Raw genomic sequence first — 21,875 nt, 5'->3', positions numbered from 1 at the left:
ACCAAGCATTTTGCACGTGCAGGCATGAGCAATGTCTTGGTGCTTCGTGTCAGTGCCTGTGTCATGGACAGGAGGGTTTTGGGACCAGGTCCCAGAACCCATCCTGAGGACATGGGGGCAAGTCAGCCACAGTGCATTCCCAGCTGGCAGCATCCACACACACAGCTGAAGATAGCAGGGCCACAACAAGCAGTTACAGCATGAGTTGTTCCCAGTTAAGAGGGCAAAAGGGAAGGATGAGATGGAGCTGACCTGACATCCTCAGGCTGCACTGGGGGAGGTGTGCTGGGCAGGATGGGGGCACCCCCTGTCCCATCCCTGATTTCCAGCACACAGGCTCACTGTTGTGACTAAGATGGCAGGAAACATCTGCCCAGGCTTAAGCAAGTCAGACTAGTCCAAAATTACACTATAAAGAAGTTGGCCCTAGATTAAATTTCCAGATACACAGGACTCTGTCAGGCCATTACCATCCAAAGGACAATTACAATTGTAACAAGCTCTTTACATATTTGAAGTGCCAAGCCAAAAATCAAGCCATAATATTTCCAGTTTTCTGAGTATTTCCATTCTCTGGACATTAACCTTTGTCAAGAGAATGACCAGGGATCCAAAAAAGCCAAACAAGGTCATGCCACTTGGTCTCTGAAATGCATGCAAAATATCTATCTGGCAACAGGCAAGAAAAACACAGGACTATAAAAATCTATAGAAAAATAGACCAGTCCCAGGATAATACTGTCATGGCAGAAGAAAACCAGAAGGTTGGATAAAGCTGCAAAAGAGTATCGAGAACAGAATCACTAACAAAGAAAATTACAAGAGCCTCTACGAATCTGACACACATCTGTTTATCAGAATCACAATGCCGTATAATTTATTTTACTTCAAAAAATTGGTCCTATATAATGAAAGCACTTAACAGGGCAGTTCAGGTGAAGCACTAAGTGCTCTGGTACAGCTTGAGTCTGTACTGGTGATTTTTTCCCCTTTTCTAACTTTTTTTACCCCTTTCTGACTAGCAGGCAGACAGAATTTTGAGAATTTGCTCTAACTTACTATTTCCCCCTTTCTGACTAGAACGTCACAGTCAATTAAACTGTAAAAACTGCTTGATGCAATGATTTTGCAAACTATTAAACCTACTGTTTATATATGATAAAACAATAATTTTCCACCTAAATGATTCATGCAAAGACTCTTATGACCTACTACCACTGACTGGAACAAATGTGACGTAAATCTTGAGCTGGATAATGCTTACACTATAAACCCTTCTTTCCCATAAGCGTGGATAAGTCCTGCATGTGTCTCCTGTGAGAAATGTCTCCTCCTGACTGATGAGCATTACATAAAGTTAACAGGGCAGCATATGCCAGGCTGAAGTGAAACGTGTTCTGGATAAACTTTTTACTGCCATTTGGCATTGTTTCTGCCAGGGCTCATTATAAAGCAAGTAGGGCATTTTATAACTACAATACACCACTGTAGTCATTTATAACCTGCAGCTGTGATGTGGTAACAAGAATGACTAAACCTGTAGTTTCAGACTTTTATATGCATCTCGTGTTCAGTGTAAATCAAATGCAGAGCATAATATCCCTTCTCTCAAAAAAGGCTTTTCAGCTACAAGAGTTGCTAATGCCTGGCTTATGATCAATCTCTGAAGATGAAGCAGAAGGAGAAAAATTATAGAGAAGTAGAATTAAATAGAAATAGGAGGCCCATCTGCTGTCACAGACTGGAAAGTAATATAGGCGATCCAAAGGCAACCTCAGAGCTCTTGCTTTTTGAAATAATATCTGAATTACTAAAACAGGTTTAAGGTTTGGATCTTTACCACCAAAAATCATTAGCAGTCTGTGCTCCATGCAAAAAGGACCTCATCCTTTTGGGCAGGGCACACATCCAGCTACATCCAGTACTGGCATCCTTGGCCATACCAGGATGGAGAATCAGCAGCTTCTCCCTTCTGACCAAGGGCTTTTGATCTCAGTCTGACCCAGATCTCTCCCAAACCATGATACTTGGCCCTTGAAAAAAAAATATTAGGGTTCTGGGCAGGCCTCAGTCTACAAAATGGAGCATCACTCCTTTCTTCCTTCAGATTGGCAATGTGGGAAATCCCTGCAGGCAGGGCTCTGGTAGTGCAAAGATGTCAGCAGGCAGTGACAGACCAATTCCTTGACATTTAAGCTATTCAGGACACCCACAGCAGAAGACACAGCTGGCAATGCTCTTTTCTCTTTCCTTCTTCACAGCGATCTGACTGCCAGCCACATGAACAACACCCTCCTATCTGCACACAGAAACCCACCACCTGGAAAGTCAGGAGGTCATGAAATGAGCTACCAACAAGGACACAGATCCTGCTGCACATTAACACCCTCAAATGAGGACTTTTCATGTGCAGTGGATTTAAAACAGCCAGGCTAGAGGAACTGTTTCTTCTAATGCCTCTAGGCAAGCATCAGAAAGTGTTGCCCAGAGCCTTCCCTGTTGACTTCTATTACAATAGCTATAGCCTCCGAAGCCAAAAAATCTAGCTGTGTACTTCCCTAGGTATTTATTTAAATGGACAAATATACAATAAAAATCCCTGCTTTTTGTCCAAGGCAGATAAGAGCAAGCAAAGGAATTCATTAACAGGCTCATAATAATGCAAATTTCTGTCATTTTAGGATTGGGTTTCCTACAAAAAGATAAATGCTTTTCCATTAGGACTGACTTCCATGGGCCAGACGTGTTTCTAACAGCCACTAAACACAGGAGACATGCAGAGCTTTGAACTGGGAGAACTTGTGTCACCTTCCTGACTCCACAACAGCATTTCTCAATGATTTGGGCAACTCAACAAAACTTCACCATGTCTTGATTACTCTCTATTCAGCAAAAGAAATTACCATGTTCCTAGTTTCATTAAAATCACTGTATTGTTATAGTGATTGACATACAATGTCATCAAATAAAGCAAAGGTGGACAGAGAATGTCATACCTAATTTCTATCTCAATCACACTTGAACTGCTTATGTATTAGATGTAGCTGCTTTAAAAAGAACATCCATTGGGATCAATTTGCCTGACAGCTACCACATGAAGGCACCCATTGACTAGTAGTTCACTTGAATAGGTACAAGCCCTCATTATCTGAAGGGAAAAACTGGCTCTTCATTACACCCATATTCAGAGACCAAGGTTCAGTTACAGGCAAGCTCATGAAGCAGCATTACGTTAGCAAAGACAAGGACAGCTGTAATCATTGGGATCATTGTTGAAGGACACCAAGGTCTCAAATCAGGGATAGAGCTGTGCAGGTGACACTCTTCTCTTGTGGGTGTTCCTGCCAACCCCGCTGTCTGCTCCCAGTGTTGGGGCCATGTAACCCAGACATGATTCACCACGACCAGAGTGAAATCCTCAAGCCTGCAGATGTCCCAAAGCTCTTTCAAGTAACCAAATGCCAATAATAAAAAATTTCAGAAGAAATTTCCAAGTGTGGCTGTGCGAAGAAGTGTCAAGTGAGATTCGACATAGGTAAGACCAAATAAAAGGGGAAAAACAACATAAATGACTCCTCAACAACACTGAGCTCTAAACTTGCTTGGAAGGTTTAAGGGTCATTGACAGTTCCTCTAAATCAAGATGTAGCAGCAGCCGAAAAAAAAAAACAGCAAGCAAATTCTGGACATCACAAGGCAGGGCACAAAGAACAAGGACAGTGTCCACATAGTGAGCACCACATACTGAGTCTAGCACTGCATCTCAAGACAGGGTGGTGGAGTAAGGGAAAGACAAGCAGAAAGACAAGCAAATAAATAGTCAAGAAGATAAAGCAGGTGCCCTAGGAGGAGAGAATGAAAGAGGCTGGGACTCTTGGTTGGAGAAGGGAAGATTGATGAAAGCCTGACTGAGGCTTACAAAATCATGGAGGTACAGAATAAATTGAATGCAAGTGAATACTTCTTTGCACTAGGGTAGTGAACTCATGGAACCTGCTGGCATACAGAAGGCTGTGGAGCTTGAGAGTGTTTCAGGGTCAGACAGGGTTTGGATAAATTCCTGAACAGCAGGTCCCTAAACAGACCCTAAAGGGAACAGACAGGTATGTGTCCCTGTGAATTCTCCAGCTGAGCATGCCAGGGAGTATGAGCAGACTACAAAAAGCAGCCAGGCTCCACAGCTCTCCCTAAATACCATTTCCAGCTTCACTGCTGGAGACAGCCCTGGGCTAGACAAGCTGCAGCTGAGACTCAGCAGGACAATACTAATGTTCTTATCATTCCCATTCAAATCTTTTTAAGAGAACCTTAGTGTAATTAGCAAGAGGAGGTTTCACTATTCCCATATCCCCTATCAGTACTTCAGAGTCATCAGGAGAAGCTGACAAGACTCAAGAAGATGTCCACACAGCTACCTTGAATGAACAAACTAGACCTTTCCCAAGCCAGGCATCACAAGGGCCACTCTCCCCTTCTTTATTCTTCCATTGCCACCTGACCCATAAAACAGTCTTGTACAACTCCGTCACCTTCTTTTTTGAGAAACACAACAGAGACAGTTCTGAATGGCAGATCCATTATCTTTATCCAACAACACTAAAAACACAGCAACAAACTCATGCTTACAGAACCTTTCAAATTCTTCCTTCACATAAGGACAAACTCATCCCTATTTGAAATAGTAGCAGCCATGCAAATCCAGAGGAATTAACTCAATTGTCTCTTCTCCAGGCTAAACAGGCCCAGCTCCCTCAGCCTTTTCTCATGAGAGATTCTGGAGAATCTTCTCCCCTCATCATCTTCAAAACCCTCTCCAGGAGCTCTGTGTCTTTCTTGAACAGAGGAGCCCAGAACTGGGCACAGCACTTCAGATGTGGTTTCAACCAGGGCTGAGCAGAGGTGCAGGATCACGTGCCTCAGTCTGCTGGCAATGCTCTTCCTAATGCAGCCCTGAATTCCACTGGCCTTCTTGTTCACTAGAGCACTGCTGGCTCGTGGTTAACTTGCTGTCTACAAGGACCCCCAGAGCTCTTCCCGGTAGGTCAGTTCTGTACTGGTACACGGGGTTAATCCTCCCCCGCTGCAGAACCCTGCACTACCTTTGGTTGAATTTCATTATGTTCCTCTCTATCCACATCTCCAGCCTGTCCAGGTATTGCTGGATGGCAGCACAGCACTTTGTGGTACCAGCCACTCCTCAGCAAACTTCCCAGGGCTGCACTCTGTCCCTCCATGCAGGGCATTGATGAATACGATGAACTAAACTGGAATCAGCACAGACCCCTGGGGAACACCACTGGCTACAGGGCTCCAAGCAGACTCTGCATCACTGATCAGAACCAAGGTCCAGCACAGCACCTGTCCTCACTGGCTCTTCTGTCATTTGGAGAAGAAAATTATCATCAACACATTCCAGGAACCTCCTAGATTGCTTTATGCCCTGCTGTGGTGTCCCTCCAACAGGTATCAGGGTGGTTGAGGTCCCTCATGAGGACCAGGACTTCTGAACACGAGGTTGTTCCTATCTGTCTTTGGAGGAGCTATCAACACAATCTTCCTGGTTGGGCAGCCCACTCTCTATATTGTCACTCTGAAATTATCTCATTGTAGTTTTAAAGTTCTATTTATAAGTCTAATAATCCCATCATTGATTACAGTGACTGTATTCAAATTATAAATCCATTAGCTGCTCAACAATGAAATAAAATCAATAATGCACGTAAATGGGGAAAAAAGGAATTTAAATGCATACATTAATGTCACTTGAAGTAGAGCTATTTTATGCACCATCTCTAACAAAACTGTGTCACATCATTAGCAATAATGTGAAAAATCTTTTTCAATTAACAGAGCTGATTTGATGCTATGTTCACTAAAGTGGCAATCCATTCCATTAAACACACACATACAAAATGCTTGAAATATCTATGAACTCTATCCATACATCATAAATTCTCTCCTAAGTACTAAAACACAAAAATAGATACATCATTTTCTATTGATGCTTTTTAAACCTCCTGTCAGAAGCTACCAGGCACTTCAGTGACTCTAGCTGCAAGGAACAAAGAGCACCAATTTTTCCCCCATGCTCAGCTGCTCGTGCCACAAAACAACAGGAGATGCTTTCAGCAATGCTCATACTGTGCACAGCTCAACCATCTGAAGGCCCAGACCCTCAACATGTCATTATTCCAGTAAACAGCCTGTTGAGAAAATGTCAGATTCAAAGCACTTTAAAAAAAAAATAAATAGATGAAGTTTAAATACTGTTCTACACAAGCAGGACCACTGGCCAATCCTACCTGCATACAGCTGTACAAATTAGTTCCTGTCATGTTCTAAACAGATACCACTGCAAGACTTTCCCCTTCACCAGCCTGCACTAAACTAAGCTCAGCCTGAATTTATTTGGTTTCTCTGCTGCATTAACTTCTGAAGCCAAAGGGCATAATTCATCTGTGGCCCCCCTTAACCCATGTAGCCCATGCAACAGTAGCCTCAAAAAAGCTGTTCTTTCTCAAATCTTGGATGACACCACTTCTGAGCTTCAGCCACAAAGTATGAACCTTCCTTGTATGGTGACTTCTAGTGCTGGGGTGGCATGGGATGCATTGATTATCAGTTCACCAAAGGATTTGTAGTGGAGCAAATTCAGACAATAAATGGACCAGCAGGAAGCAAAAGAAGCTGAAGGAAGCAAAGTGAACAGAAAAGGCCAAAGAAACAAGTTGGAAGGCAAGAGCAGAAAATTTAAGTATTTGGGGTATTTAGTGTAGCTTATGATACACTTGCTAGATGAGAGAATTAACTGCGGGACAAAGGTAAATCCAGTGGATTATCATTTTCACATAATCTCTAAAGTCTGCTTGTGTTAAATCTATCTCTGATGAGTTATAGGTGAAGTCTGGGCAAACATTCCTTATTTTTGCCTGTTGAACTCAATTGTCAACAGAGGCAAGTATGGACTTGTTTCCTCATGAGAGCTGTAATAATAACTGCTTAGCCTGGAGGGGAGAAAGATCAAAAGAACTGGTTTTAGGTGGTAATTTGAGCCACAAGAGGGTCTGAGTCCTCAAAGAGTTACCCCATCCCACAACTGTAAAACCAATACTATGGTGGAAGTGTCAAACACAATAAAAAGAAATGCGATCCACACCCTCAGCCAAGAAAATGTTCATTTCCATCTTGTAGCCAATAACCTTTCTGTTAACTCTTAATATTTTTCCTGTATCACTGTGATACCTGGAAATATATTAAAAAGTAACTTTGTTTTCACCTTCAGCACCCTACACTGGGGACAGTCTAGAATAAGAGAGCACAAAGGTCCCATCAACTACCAAAAACAGAGGGCTACGCTTTCAGCTGCATGTTTAAGGCTGAATTTCCAGCCCACTCTCTCTAAGCCAGTCTGCTCACTGGCTGCTGGGGCAGGGTCTCACTGACAGGGGCAGTGTTGTCCTCCCACATCACACCCCTCCCTCTGCATTCACCACGGCACCAAAGCTCAAAGCAAGGCATGACTGCCCAGCTGACATGCAGCAGTCACAGAAAAGGTCTTTTCCATGGGAACATAAAATAGATTAATATGAGAAAGCATTTAGTAACTTGGACCAAAAGGTTTCCTTCTGTTTGAGACTTGTGGAGGGTGACCAACAGTAACTTTGAAAATTAAGTTTTCTTACCACCCCCCTTTCCTTTATGCACTTCCTCTACAAGAGCAGTGACACCAACACTATTGGAGCTAAAGGGAAAACAGAAAAGCCTCAGTGCAGTCCCTGCCTCACCATCTAGCATTGACTTCTTGAGGATGAAGATGTTATACGTGGAGTCTGAGAAATGTCCCAAAGCTCAAAGACATCCATAAGTCTCACGGAAAAGATTTATGGTCAATGCACTGTGTTTTAATTGTTTCATTACAAAATATATTTCCCACATTGTATTAATAAAAGGTCACTGAAAAAGCTATCAAGAAGGGTTTTAAAAATTAATTTAAAAATCCATTTGGCATGACATTTATCAAAGTAAAAAAGTAAATGCTGGAAAGTAAATCTTGTCATTGTTCTGTTTTCCACAGTCAGCTTTTTATTGCATCTTTTAAACAAAATGTAAGTCACCCTTGCTATAAACAAAGAGGCTTTACTCTACTCTCATACAAATCCATCTGGTTTAGATTAGGGTAAGCAGAAGACACATTCAAACTACAGGAAAGCCTGAATTGTGACTAAAATAACTCGTAGGTTTTTCACATAAGACAAATAAACATAAGCTCTGTGCTGTTCTCTGTACATGTGCTGTGCTGTGGGTGAACCCTCCCTCTCTGAACCTTACAGACCCAAATAATAAACTTATACCTAAATTTAAATTTGTGAATACTCTCAAGAACATACATTGAGCTTTTGATAATTTTAAAGTTTTGCATGCACAGGCTTTAAGAGTTTTACTTAAGGCACTTCAAATTTTTTAGTGCTCCAACTTTTTCAATTTCTTAATGGTGCATTTTTTAATATATTTTTAAATCCACTTAGAAATTGGTAAATTCTCAAGTAACCACAACACTTTGCCTTATAACCAGTGCCAGTTGTATATATTCAAGTAAGAAATACAGTGTGACCAAGATTTCATTTTGTGTAAGATGAAAGAAAAAGCAATTTGCAAATAAGCTCTATTTCACTGAGATGTCTTTATATCACATGGCATGGCTACTTCAGCACTTTCGTGCAGTACATAGCACTGCATAATAATAACACAGTCAATTTTAAAAATACAGTAAGACCTCTTTTTTTCTACAATACACAATAAATGCAGATACTTCTAATAGGCATACAAGGTGTACAAGTGGTTTTACTGTTCTACCTCTCAGCCAGATTCCAAGACATCTGGGGAGCCCAAATTCCCCTCAGTCCTCTCCTTTTGCATTAAACTGAGTGGCAGTGCTGAGCACTGCTAATGTGTTTTTTTCATTTGAGTAGTAACCTTATATTCACTTGTCAGGTCTAGAAATAAAAACATCAATATAAAACTGTTTATTAATTATAGTTGTCAGGTGTCCAGCACAAATCAGCTGCCTTACCCAGAGTTACACCAGCTCCCTCCCCTCCACTGTGTTCACTGTCTGCTCAGACAACTTATCACTGTTACTAGTGATTATTTTCTGTAATTTTTCACAACAGGCCACTTGGGTAAAGCAGCTGATTACATCTTCACCTTTTGCACCTTGATTGCAATCCTAGTCCTCCCCTCCCTGAACCTTCCTCCAGATCCTTAATTATTGTTCCTCTTCACAGCTCCCAAAGCCCATGGTTATTATTTTGGTTTGAGCACCCACACTATGCCTCAAACACACGTTCCTGTTCAAAAAATTTATAATCTATATAATGGATTTTTCACACTTGAACTCCAAACACATATTAAAAATTTACGATGTCCTGCACTTCTGACCCCCAACATTCAGCACAGAAGTGTTTTCACAACCATAAGTGACATTACAAGATAATACATGTGAGTTTGGGGAGGGAGATGAGAGGAGCAGAAATCAAACCTTTTTTTTTATTTTCTCTACACAGACAATTACATTCTCACTACTATTAGAACCAACCATGAACAAAAAATACAGATCCTGGAGAAATGTGTGCGGCTGCAAGGTCTCCTGAGGTTTGGCAGATGTACATTGGGGTGTATTTTCACACCCAGAAGGCACTAGATACACAGGAGCCTGCATCCAAAAAAGGATTTGCTCCCCATGACTGACCTGGGCTCTAGCAGCACCAGCTGGAAGCCACAGGGACCATTGGAGGACAAGGCAGGCCAAGACAGACATCCAAGATGAGACAGACAGAGAATCTCTTGGAAATGCCTGCTGGTCTTCCACAGCCACAAAGGAAGCCTCAGTAATTATTTTATAATAAATGCCTGGGGTTTTGGCAATTAAAAATACTTGAGAGATGAACCCTAGCCTTTACCTTCGTCTTCCCAAATTTGTAAAATTAATCATGCCCACTTCATATGCAGCAGTGAGTTAAATCACTGGGAGGGTAAGCACTGGGTAGGAGCCTCCCACCAGGGAGTTCAGCACCTGTTTCAAGTACCCTTTAGTAAGGAAAAAAGGTGTAAGTATAGATTCTCAGTGAAACAGGAGTATTTACAGGGTGGTCAAAATAACTGGTGCCACTACCAGGAGTGGAAACTTCCTGGGAAAAGAGCCATCTTTTTCTTCTGCATTTGTGCAGTATGTTGCCTAAATGGGGGCTGGAGTCTTAAAAATCCAGTCACACATAATAAATAGTACATTCAGTGCTGTTCTTTCTACTGCAGTAGTTCTTGCTGCAGAATTCCTCTAGCCAGACCAGCTTTCCTCCACAAGACAGGAAGTACTACTAAAGACAGACATCACTAAAAGTATGTATATGCACATTTCTCTTCTGGGTTAATCTGAAACCTAAACCCTGTCTCTAACTTAAGGAAAGAAAATACAAACTTATCTCTCTAACCAGAAAAAAAAAGAAAAAAGGTAAATCAATCAAATAAACTTTTCTAATAGGGAAGGAAGTTTAGATGTGACAATCAATTGAACTTGGAAAATCCCAGTCATTGAAAAATTGTAAAAAGATGTAAGATAAGAATTGGACAAGAATGTCCTGCAGTGGATACTGTCCTAGACAAGGGCTAGACTAGCTGTTTCCTGAAATTTCTCCAATCCAATTTCCTTCAACACCTGTGATTCCTCAGGGGAAGAGCGTAGGGGAAGCACCCACCCAAACAACTTCATCAGACAAGGCTCTTAACAATACAAAAGGCAGTGGAAGAATTCCGACAGACACAAGAAGCACCATCTGGAAAGAGATGCACTCACAGTCTTCAGTAACTACATTCAGGTTTAAATGAATAAAATAAATAAAGAGAGAGGCGATATAAAACAACTGAAGACTAGCTTCTCTCCAAAAACTGCTTATAAATCTAAACGATCCTTGCAGATGACTGGATCACATCCAAGCTGCCTCCAACACTTGCAGTGTTTGTCCTTTCGTTAAAGGTCACTGTTTTCCAGGCTACTGAGTTTCTTTGCACATTTCTAAATCACACTTAAGCTCTGCTGCATTATACACATTTTTCCTTCACAGGGGTTAAATGAGGCAACAGTTTTATCTTAGAATAGCATAGTGGTTAGGGAAGACCACATCTATCAGTCAGCATGGTTAAGCAGGAAGAAATCTGTAGCTGGCTGTAACTGAATTATTCAGAACAAGAATAAGGGCAGACAAAGAATGAGCAGACAAATACTTCTGCTTTCAAAGTGCAGGCTTCTTAGCCCAGCAGCTTTCCCATTTTTCTTTCTCTATTTCTGTGATATACAAAGAACTTAAAAGGCAATTTAAATGTAACATCATACACCATACATGGCCAAATTGATTCCTAATGCATGAAGAAACGCTTTAGAGAAAAGCTCTCATAGCAGAAGTTCCTTATAAACTATGAAGAGGTGAATGGGCCATTTCCCCTTTTCTCAGTGAATGGCCTGATGTCAGTGGAGATTCACTGGACTTAAATGGGAACACCCCTCAGAGGTGGAATGTATGTGAATTCACAAATTTCTTTAAGAGAGGAAAGTATGGGAGGGAGCAATCAAGTCTCCAAGCCTTTTCTGGATGAAAACACAAGTCAGCCTGGAAAAGTAATATTACATAGCAGCACTCAAATATTTATCCTGGATGATTTTGGAGCTCAACCAGCTGAAGCTACCAAGCAATATTAGGCAGTGTTTACATACAACAGCACATAAGGCATTATGTTAAATTTAAAGCTGCTTGGCACCAAAATACCTGATCTTGCAAGATCTGCTATGTCATCTTAAGTGAAAAGCATTACTTCAAATTGTACACATTTCATTATTATATATACTCCCCTGTTCACTACCTGAAAACTGGTCAGGAATAAATCTTAGTCAAAACCAGCCACATACTGCATCCTTCTTAGAACAGTTCCACAGATAGCTACATAATGAACTTGCTTTTAAAGGGAACATGCACCTCTATAAAGCCTTTCCATTTCCCACAAGAGTTCATAAAATGCACACAGAATACAGGAAATCAACATCAAGGCTTAAAATCCAAGTTCAGTGACATTTACAGGCATGTGGCTCTGAAGCAACCTCCTGAGCCCCTTCCTCAGCAGCAAACTGTTCTGCAACACATCTAAGCTGCAGATTAATGCTGTGCATCACAGTCCATCAACAGCAACTGCTGAACTGCACACAGCATTAGAAACTCAGCACTAAGACTTGAGGGTCAAGTTCATCTTTGATATAATCCCATGAAGCTCCCAGAGCTTCATGTGTGACAAACTTGGCCTTTTGTGCTTCTCTAAAGGGGTTACCAGGTATGTGACAGACAAATAACGTCACCCGCATACATGGAGCTAGAATAGGTGCAAAACATCTGAGGAAAGGATCTTGCCATGTGAGATAAGAAAGCAAATTCCTCGTGACATCTGATAGAATATCTTTCAAAGCTCTTTAACCCTTCAGCTCTTGAAACATGCCTTAGAATACCGTTAGCTGATCCCCACAAAGATAAATATGTATAGATCTCAAATTTTATCTACATCTCTCTGTATGTCCACACACATGCAAACAAAACTCAATCAGATGAATTATCACTACTTACTAGACAAGCCTGAGGCAGGAAGCTGTTCACCCTGGAGATACTCCACATGCCCTCGAGGTACTGCTGAGCTTGGATGGTGACGGAGCTCAGGGCACCACTGAGACCGCTGGGAGCCACTGTCACTTGAACGCTGGAGTTGGGAAAACTGCCCACGCCTTGAGACCATCCGAGTCCTTTCTTCCTGTCTGCTGCAGGGAAGAGACCGGGCGACTTTCCAGGCTGCCTGCCCACCTGCCCAGCAATGAGTGGCAGGTCTCTCTGGGAGGAGACAGCGACCATCCTGGGTACCATGCTGGTCACTGCCCCGGCGCCGGGCGGGAGGTCAGGCATCTCTGGGTAGCTGGTTTGGCTGAGGGTGTGCATCATCTGAATGGCTTCCTGCTTCAGCTGATTCAAGTGAGTGGCACAAGTTTCGCATCTGCTCTCTCCTTCATTCCTGTTTTTCTGTAAATAGTCAGGCACTTGAAGCTTGTCAAAAATTAAAGCTGATAATCGTGGGTCCTAAAGAAGCAAAGAAAGGGGGAGAAAAACACCATACTCAGTTAAAGCAGCGCAGAAAGATAAAAAGGAGAGGAAAAAAGAAAGTTCTCTGATTTGCTCTCTGCTCACAGAATTACTTTAAATTTGTTCTGGTAACTCTCAGCATTTTTCCCACTGAATACCCTAACAGGCCCACAGTGGATTAATAAACCATAAGTGAATTCATTTGTATTAGACCCAGCATGAAAATTATCATCGAAATTAAACAGTAGAGCTGCGGCGTTCTTGATAACTGCTCATTCTTCTAATTAACTCTCCTTTGGAGACATCTAAAGTGCCTGTGTTCCCCATGCCTAGGAACAATGTTAGTTGAGATGCTGAACCTACAAATATCATAACTTGATTCAAAGGCATACCACCATCAGAAACCCAAGAAAATTAAATGCATTACCTGGTAAACATCTTGCCACCCTTACCCACAGAAATGATTAATCAAGTGGTATAAAAGCCAGTTTACATGGTGCTGCCCACAGGACCATTACCTCTGATCTTTGCAACACAGATGGTCACAATATTCCCTTCTGCTACAGTTGCTTTAATGAGAAATAGATTTGAGCCTACAGCCATGTGTGAAGGTGTGACAATGTGCACACCAAGACCCTGATTCAAAAGCAACACCTATTTTGTTTCCACAGAGCAATTCCCCACTATCCCTTGGCTAGTTCATTTTAAGGCTGCTAAGACATTTTAAAACCCAGCACCATGTTTCCACTTCAGAGATAGAGTTACCTATCTCCTGAAACACACAAACGCCTCCCCATCCCAGGCCTGCTACTGTAAAGATTAGGCAAGAGATTAAATCCAGCCCTGTCGTAAATCTGCTATCGAGACTAACACCAGGCAGTAAAACTGACCCAGCTTCACACACTCATAGAGCTCTCTGAACAATTAAGGTTTTAATGAAATCACAGCGCAGCCAAAGGTTTATTTGTATAATTATTTTAAATGAAAATATTTAATTTTCTTGTTAGTAAGTAGGACACACATAGCTGGTAAATCAGCCATCCAACATATGCTGGGGATATCCCCAGATTGGCACTTGTTTTTAAAAATGTATTACTTTATGCCAAGCAGCAATTGCTCTCTAGGAAATGAATGTCCTATTAGAAAACTAATTCTGGTTTTAATTACAATGCACATCAATAAAACTCTTTAAAGAAGTCTTGGCACTGGTACTTTGGCTTTGCTCTGAATTCAGAAAGTACTGAAATACTGCTTAACTTCTGCAGCAGAATTTATTTCTGTTGGACTACTACTGCAATAGTTTTCATCTTTCACAAGACACAGGTCAGTGTTGATAGAAACCATTGTAAGTATATCTAGCAGCACATTATTCCACAGCCAAAAGCCATTAACCAAACTTGCTCCTTCTGCAATAATCTAAATTATTGTTTATTGACTTAAAATAAAAAATACTTCTTAGGCTAAGAAAAGCTACTCCTGCCACTGACTGAACAATAAATTGATTCACATTAGTGAATCAGCATGTTCACTAAAAGTGAAGGGAAAGACACTGTTTCATTTTTGTCTCTTCTCTTTATTGGGCTTTAGATCCTCCAAAAATGCCTTTGAAGTTGCACCATTTGCTTACCCTCGTGAAGAAGAAAATTCTTTTCCCACCAAACCTCCCAGAAGATGGTAATATTGACTTAATAGATATAGTCAGGAAAAAAAAAAAGAAAGAGTAATTAATATTTTAGAAACTTTTTTCTATCCCTTCAGCAGAAAGTGCTATTGGTTAGACTTTAAAAAACACAGACTCAGCGCTGCAAGCACTATTTAGCCTCAGGCAAAACAAAGGCCATGCAGTCTATCTCCCAAGAAAAACAAACAGCACCGTGCTCTGTGCTCCTCAGAAACTTCTCCAAGGGAGAGCCCTCTGAGCAAATACTTGCTGAGGCTGACACACAGCATCTATTCAAACAGCCCCAAAACACAGCACCTTCCAGCGTGGCTGCCCCGTCTGCGGCCACGCACATCCCTGGGCTCGCTCCTTTCATCCAAGCTGGGCACACAAGGAAGCACCTGCACGTCCCAACTGTGTGAGCCTCATCTGGCAATGCTTAAATTGCTATCAAATGTCAAAAGTTTCAAATAAGCAATTAAAGCGAATTACTAGGTGAAACAGGCTTCTCATTTAAAAGAAATTACTTCTTTTGATGTAAAGAAAATTAATGACCCCAATTCTAGCTCCATAAACACAGTTTACAGCATAAGGCAGATCAGAGTCAGGCCTGTCTCGCAGTTACAAAGAAATCAAGTGGATGTCATATTAAAGGGGGGGAACAAAAATAAATTTTTTAAAAATATATATTTAAAAAATTACACAGAGCAAAGCTTATAGGAATATAGCATGCCAAATTTAAACTTCATAATTTATTTACAGTTTGGGGTTTTTTTTTTAAAAAAAAGGCTTCTCATTTTCAATGCTTATATTTTGCCAAGCTTTACAAATAGCCTCTTACCCCACACATCCAGGATCTGTGACCCCCAACTCACATCGTGGCCAGCCTTTTCCAGCACCTCAGGGAGGGCCCAGCTGGACAGTTAGATTACTTTTATTTTTCCACTCTGAGAGACAAAAACACCTGGCTAATGGTTGGGCGTGAAGGCCAGAGGAAACACAAGTTACTGTTAAAAGCATTAACCATAACTTAGAAGTTTAGCCAGCCCCATTAAAGAGGTTTTACTGCCGGTGACAATGCCTGGTCCTGGGGAGCCCCAGCTCCCGCAGCTCGCACCCTAACAAGGCTGGGGTGGAAGTTGCACTCTCGTGTTTAACAGAGGGAAGAAATAAAACTTGGGTGACCAAATGTGTGACACAAACGTGGGAGGAGTGAAGCAGCCAAAGCCATCCTTGCTGCAGCTCCACCAGCAGACAGGCAAACCAGACAAAGGGGGTGTGCAAATCGCTGAGGGGAATGGCACAAAAATTTAACACGCAATACACAAGCCTCGGTTCCAAACAGTGCTCCAACACCTCTTTAGTCTGCTACAAAGAACGTGACTACTTTGTTTCTCCACAGCATAAATAAACTATGCTGTCTTTGTCACACCTACTTTCCAAATTCTCTTCTTTCCTCCTGAACAAGCAGGATAAGCAGAATACTGTGATGCTGTAACATTCACAGCTTCCCCTCCCACTGCAGAAACCAAAACCCTTCTTTCAGACTCAGCTCGTTAACTTTTGCATACAAATTTTAGATCTTCAAACATCACAGACTGGTAGAATTGTAAAATAAATGGTCTCACTAGGAACTGAGGAGCCCAGCCGCCCCCAGCAAGGTCAGGAGATAATGAGATAATTCCATATTCTTATATGTGGACAAATTTTCTGAATGCTTGAATTTACCACTGCTTTTCAGCAAGCAGTTCTTACAGACACAAGCCAGCTTGCCAACTGCAGCTGGGAGATTAAACACACACATGCAAACTGCCCACATGAGAGGAGCTCACAGAAATGGTCTGCAAGTTCAGGATGGTAAACTTGGAAAACCAGGACTGCTCCCACTAGAACACACAGCAAAACACCCATTTCCTTCAGCGTTTAGCCTGAAGCCTGCCTTCAGGCTTTACCTCTGAAACCAGAAGTAGGGAAAAGAAGCACAGATTTGAAAGCACATCCAGCAACTTGTAACAGCGAGAAGGAAACCAGAAGTCTCTAATTGAGGATTCCCTCTCTGATGTAACAGCTCAAATGTGAGCTCTCATGTGCTGCCTCCACAGGAGAGACAGTGAGGACCGAGCAGGGTCTCAGCTACTGGGGTAACACCATGTGGGGACACAAACAAAACCCACATTTCACAACTGTAAAATGCTACATCCCCAGATCACTGCCCTTGAAACTAGAGCCATAACTCAAAGCAACTGGAATGTGGCCAAAGGCCAGTATCTCCAAAAATCCCTGCTACAGCTTAGACACCAAAGTCACTGCCAGGTTTTTAAAGCATGAAACACCAAATTACCTCCCTGGACCTGAACTATTCTGAGAATTTGAAGCAGTTTGTCAGTGATAACTGCGCTTAAATTAGATTATTTTGAAATTAGAGGTCAATCTGTAATTTCCCAAGTACTTAGAGTTTGCAGCTAGGTTTTCTGTTTAACTAACAAGAAAGAATAGAGAGCTTTTCTTCCATAGCAAAAGAGAAAGAAAGATAGAAGCTTTGAATCTTACCTGCAGCTACTGACTTCTAACTCTCAAACTAAGCAAGAGAAGAGAAGGCAGAAAAGCATCTGGATTCTCACTTAAGAAGTCCCTGAAGTAATACCCACCCATCTGTAACCTAATCCCTTCAGCGAGGAACTGTGCACAGAGTGCGAACAAACGATGACGAACAAATGATGAAAAGTCAAATTGCCAACAACCATCCTCAGTAATTACCCACAATTTTGCCTGGCACTGGTTTCTGCAGTGCGAGTGTATCAGGAGAAGTATTTGGCATTCAATGAAATTAAAGTTTTGATAGAAATATAATTTAAGAGAAAGAAGAGTCATTGAATGTCACACTGAAATATATAATTAAATACAAACTGAGGTGAACAACATTTTAAAAGGATGCTTTTGGAGAAAAGAATGTACTATCCCAGTGCAAAAGAATCAATGCTAACGATTTTTTGTCTTAATTGTCCTTCCAGATCTCTGCCACACTGCTTACAAATTAGTTTTTATCTTACATGACATTGTGAAATATCCCCTAATATCTTCTACATTGACAAATACCTTGAAGGCTGATGCCTGCTTTCAACTATATAGCAGTCAACGTGGGAAAAAAAAAAAATAAGCAAGGGGAAAAAAAAAAAAAAGCACTATATTCAGCAAATCCAGAGTGTGTTCAATGTAATCAAGGGGGAAAAAAAACAGTGCTAATAATTATTTTTTTTAAGAAAAGTTTCCAACTATCTGACTAATCTCAAGGGATTGAAAATATGAGCTTTAAGTCTTCAAGTAACCCATGTTGTGAATTCATTTAGTCACTGACCTCATCTTATCAGAATATAAACAATCAAGGAAAAACAAACACATGAAGCTTTCACGAAAACAGAATTCACCTGAAGTCCCATCTCCTGTGGGTTAAGGGTATCTGGAATTTGCAGTGTAACTTCACTGTCCTTGAAAACATCCCTCTGAACAAGCAGGAGAGCAATCCACATTTCCAAAGTGAGCAAAATGTGCAGGCGTTAAGAAAAAAGTAGATACATTTTTAAGGCTGAGTTCCATTCGGCCTCTTTACACTAATGTCTCACTACCTTTAGGTGGAAGGTTAATTTAAGCCAAAGGAGTGTGGCCCTTCTCCCATTCTATCTCCTACCAGGATTTCTTCAAATCTCCAATTCCATTATTCTGTTTCCAGCCACAACCTGAGGTAATGCACACAGACATATCCCCCTGACTCTACCCAGCTGAGACTCAACCCAATTTCTTTTCATCTCTGGCATCCCAAAGAGTTTGAAAAAAAAAAATCCAAGCACGTTTTCTTACTTATAAAAAAAAAAAAAATTACACAGTATCTCTTTTAAACAGTGCCCATCTTTCTAACAAAAGCCAAGCAGTATGATAAATCTGCTCAAAACCACATGACCCCGCACTAAAAATGACTGCGCCGTGTTTAGTTATTCGGCAGCTCCACTGAACTCTATTTATTTCCATTTCCTGCCCACTTTAATGTACTTCAGTGGCCTGCAGTAAAGTTAAAGCAATAGGTGTCTGTCATAAAGATGAATAGTGCTATTGGAATGCATAATACAGTGGAAGGAGGAAATGAGAGCAATCTGGTTTATTTACATCTCAGGCTCCCATCAGCACCTCAGCCCACCTCCCAATGGCTTCAGCTGCCTTTCCTGTTATCTTGCTGTATAGTCCCCTGCAACGAGTTGGCTTTTAACCTCTCAGAACCAGAGGGGATGAGCTGATCTCCCAGATTTGCTTTCATGAGATGGCAGAGTACTGGAGCAAACAGCCATGCAGTGTGCTCAGCGCAAAGAAAACAAAATAAAGGTAGTGGTTGCCATTTAAATTAATTAAAAGACACAAACAAAACAAAAGACCCCAAAGAGATCTGCTATCACCGGTAAATTTAGATCAACACACAGGAACCTGACTACTTCTGAAAAACAGTAATTACTGTTTCACAAAATATTACTTTTAATCTTCTTTCTTTACAATCTAATTAAACAGATATTTTACTTGCCTTTGGAAAATGTTTTTCTTAATTTCATCCAATTTTAACATTTGGTGTGTTCTATAAACTACGCATCCAAACTAGTATGCAATTTTATGCTTATTTTTAATAGTGTATGCCTTCATTTAAAATTTATGACTTTTAATTTGCATGTTTATTGTTGGTTTTAAGTAATCTTTTAATTTTCCCTCTTGGGTTTGAGGCTTACTATAACTTCATAATGTAAATTCAGTACTGATTTTGTTCATGTGAAAACACCATCTTCCAACACACGTTGTGTCTTTTTTAATTTCTCTCTTATTCATTTTATAAACCTTTGGAAAAGTATTATCACTTGGAATAGCAGCAAGTAGCAATAGTTGCACCACACAATACTCAGTGTCTGAAAAGCCTTTGATACTGCTTTCAGAAATAGCCACTTGGATGCAGCTGACTTTCAGAAATTCAGGCAAAAAACCTCTTACAGAAATTGGACACTTGTTTAAAAGATAAAGAGCTTTCCATCCCTAATTATTTTTTCTTTGAAATCAGGGAATAAGTTCTGGTTAGCCCATGAGCACAGTAAATCAGATTATAAAAACTCTGCCCATTGGAGTCGCAACTGCATAAAAAGTCACAATTTCTCTTTCCTCTTCAAAGCAAGCCAAGCACTCACAGGTTAGAACAGCTACTTGGGAAAACAATGCTGTCCAATGCCAGCACATTGAATGCCACCAACTCCACATACAGCTTGAGTTCAGTGAGGCTGCCCAGATAAGAAAATAGCTCAATTCCAGCATAGGCATGAAAATCAGAGCACAGCACCACTACACAGAAACATGCCACCTTGCCAAAATGCCTCAGAAACACCAACATTTAATATCATTTCATGGGAAACAAAAGGCTGTTCCTGCTATTAGAACTCAGTCGACAGCCTGTGTTTCCAGAATTACAAATTGCACTGTGAGCCTGGTGGAATGGACTCCCTCAGTGATGAACTCTGACCAGCAACCCAGCCCAGCCAGCCCAATGGACTGGGCGAGGAGTCACACCCATGATGAGATCTTCATGTTTAAGTGATCATAACTTCATTTGTCCCAGTAGAACCGTGCCCATTTGTATCAGACAGACCTTTGATGAAGGAGCTCAAGAACAGCTGGACACCAGCCAGAGTGAAAGCAACTCTAGCTTAGAAAGACTGCATAGGAAAAAAAAAAAAGTGCTTGGAACACTCCTCTGTATACGAACACTACCACTGTTTCAGTCCAACCATCTGAATCCAATTAACAGAACGCTCAGCGGCAGAAGTTAGGGAGTGGACACATTTTCAAAATGAACATCATTAGCATAATGTAGATTTAAAATCAACTATGGAAACCAGCACTTGGCATTGGATCACACTCTCTTAGTGTCTCATTCACTTGCTCATTTTATCAATTATTTGGTAAATGAATACTTGAAGACCATACAGAAACAATTTAGCCTTCACAACCAAAAGGCTGCCCATTGTGCACTCCCTTGCAAGCTACAAATTACTGCATACAGTGCACAGTTAGCACACCATGCAGCTTTTATTATTACAAAAGTGGATTTCACTTATTCTTCATCTTAATTAAGTTCCACTGCCTCGGTTTGACTGCTTCACAAAAAAAAAAAAAAAAAAAAAAAATCTTGTTGGCTGAAAAATTTTGGGTTTACATCTGAATTTAGGGAGCACTGTAGTGGAGTTGAGTTTTAACTTTTTCTCGTTGCCTGGACTTGATCAAGGGAAAAAGAACCTAAGAGGGATGAATAGCCTAGGAATGATGAAGAGCTGCAACTCCTCAACCATAAACTGGCCACACTCTGCCTGAAGAGTCTGCTTCAGTTCCTTTGCTTACTAGGTGGCACATATGAGACACCTCCTCCCTCTCCAAGCTGTTCATCCAGCAGCTCTTTAATGTGGATTCTTGGATGGCTTTTTTTATACCACAACTTCAGCAAGTAAATTCAGAAATCTGCGATCAGCTACCTGCTGGTCCTGTGTTCTCAGTATCTCTGGACTAGGATATTAGTAAGGTTCCATTGCTGTCCCTCAGTTTCAGATAGGCTGCCAGGACATAGAAGTAATTGATCTCGTTCTGCTCAGCTCAACTTACACTAGAAAGAAAAGATAAATATGCAGATCCCAAGGGCTATCTTCAGGTAGAGGACATTGCCCAAAGAATCAAGTGATCCTCCTATGGAATCTCATTAAAGTATGATCCCAGCCAGATAAAATACAGCTGGAGACAGACCATTTGAGGTGTGTCTACAGAACAAATAGCATTTTAAAAAACAAGAACGTTGTACAAAGTTAAAGGAGTTTGGTTTATTTAGTTTAGAAGAGTGAAAAGTAATCAAAGCCCTGCAGTACAAAAAGTGGTTACAGAGAGACTGCTGACAAATTGCTTCCAGATCCACTTGGGTAAGGAAAATAGGAAATCATTCTACTTCTAAGCAAAGGTAACTCAAGAAAAACTAGCAAAGGTGAGTGAGC

General features: G+C 41.0%; 1 protein-coding gene across 1 annotated transcript in view; it reads right to left on the bottom strand.

Moving 5' to 3' along the window:
• KIF26A (kinesin family member 26A) overlaps positions 1 to 21,875 on the bottom strand; it is a 92,669-nt gene that overhangs the window by 49,295 nt on the left and 21,499 nt on the right. Inside the window, exon 3 of the mRNA XM_058845243.1 lies at positions 12,660 to 13,160. Within this exon, the coding sequence (XP_058701226.1) occupies positions 12,660 to 13,160 (501 nt within the window). The remainder of the gene's footprint in view (positions 1 to 12,659; positions 13,161 to 21,875) is intronic.

This window comes from Poecile atricapillus, chromosome 1 (genome assembly GCF_030490865.1).
Source record: "Poecile atricapillus isolate bPoeAtr1 chromosome 1, bPoeAtr1.hap1, whole genome shotgun sequence".
NCBI classification, from domain to species: Eukaryota; Metazoa; Chordata; class Aves; order Passeriformes; family Paridae; genus Poecile; species Poecile atricapillus.
Note: the sequence above shows the minus strand (reverse complement) of the source record. Positions and strands in the feature narration are given on the sequence as shown.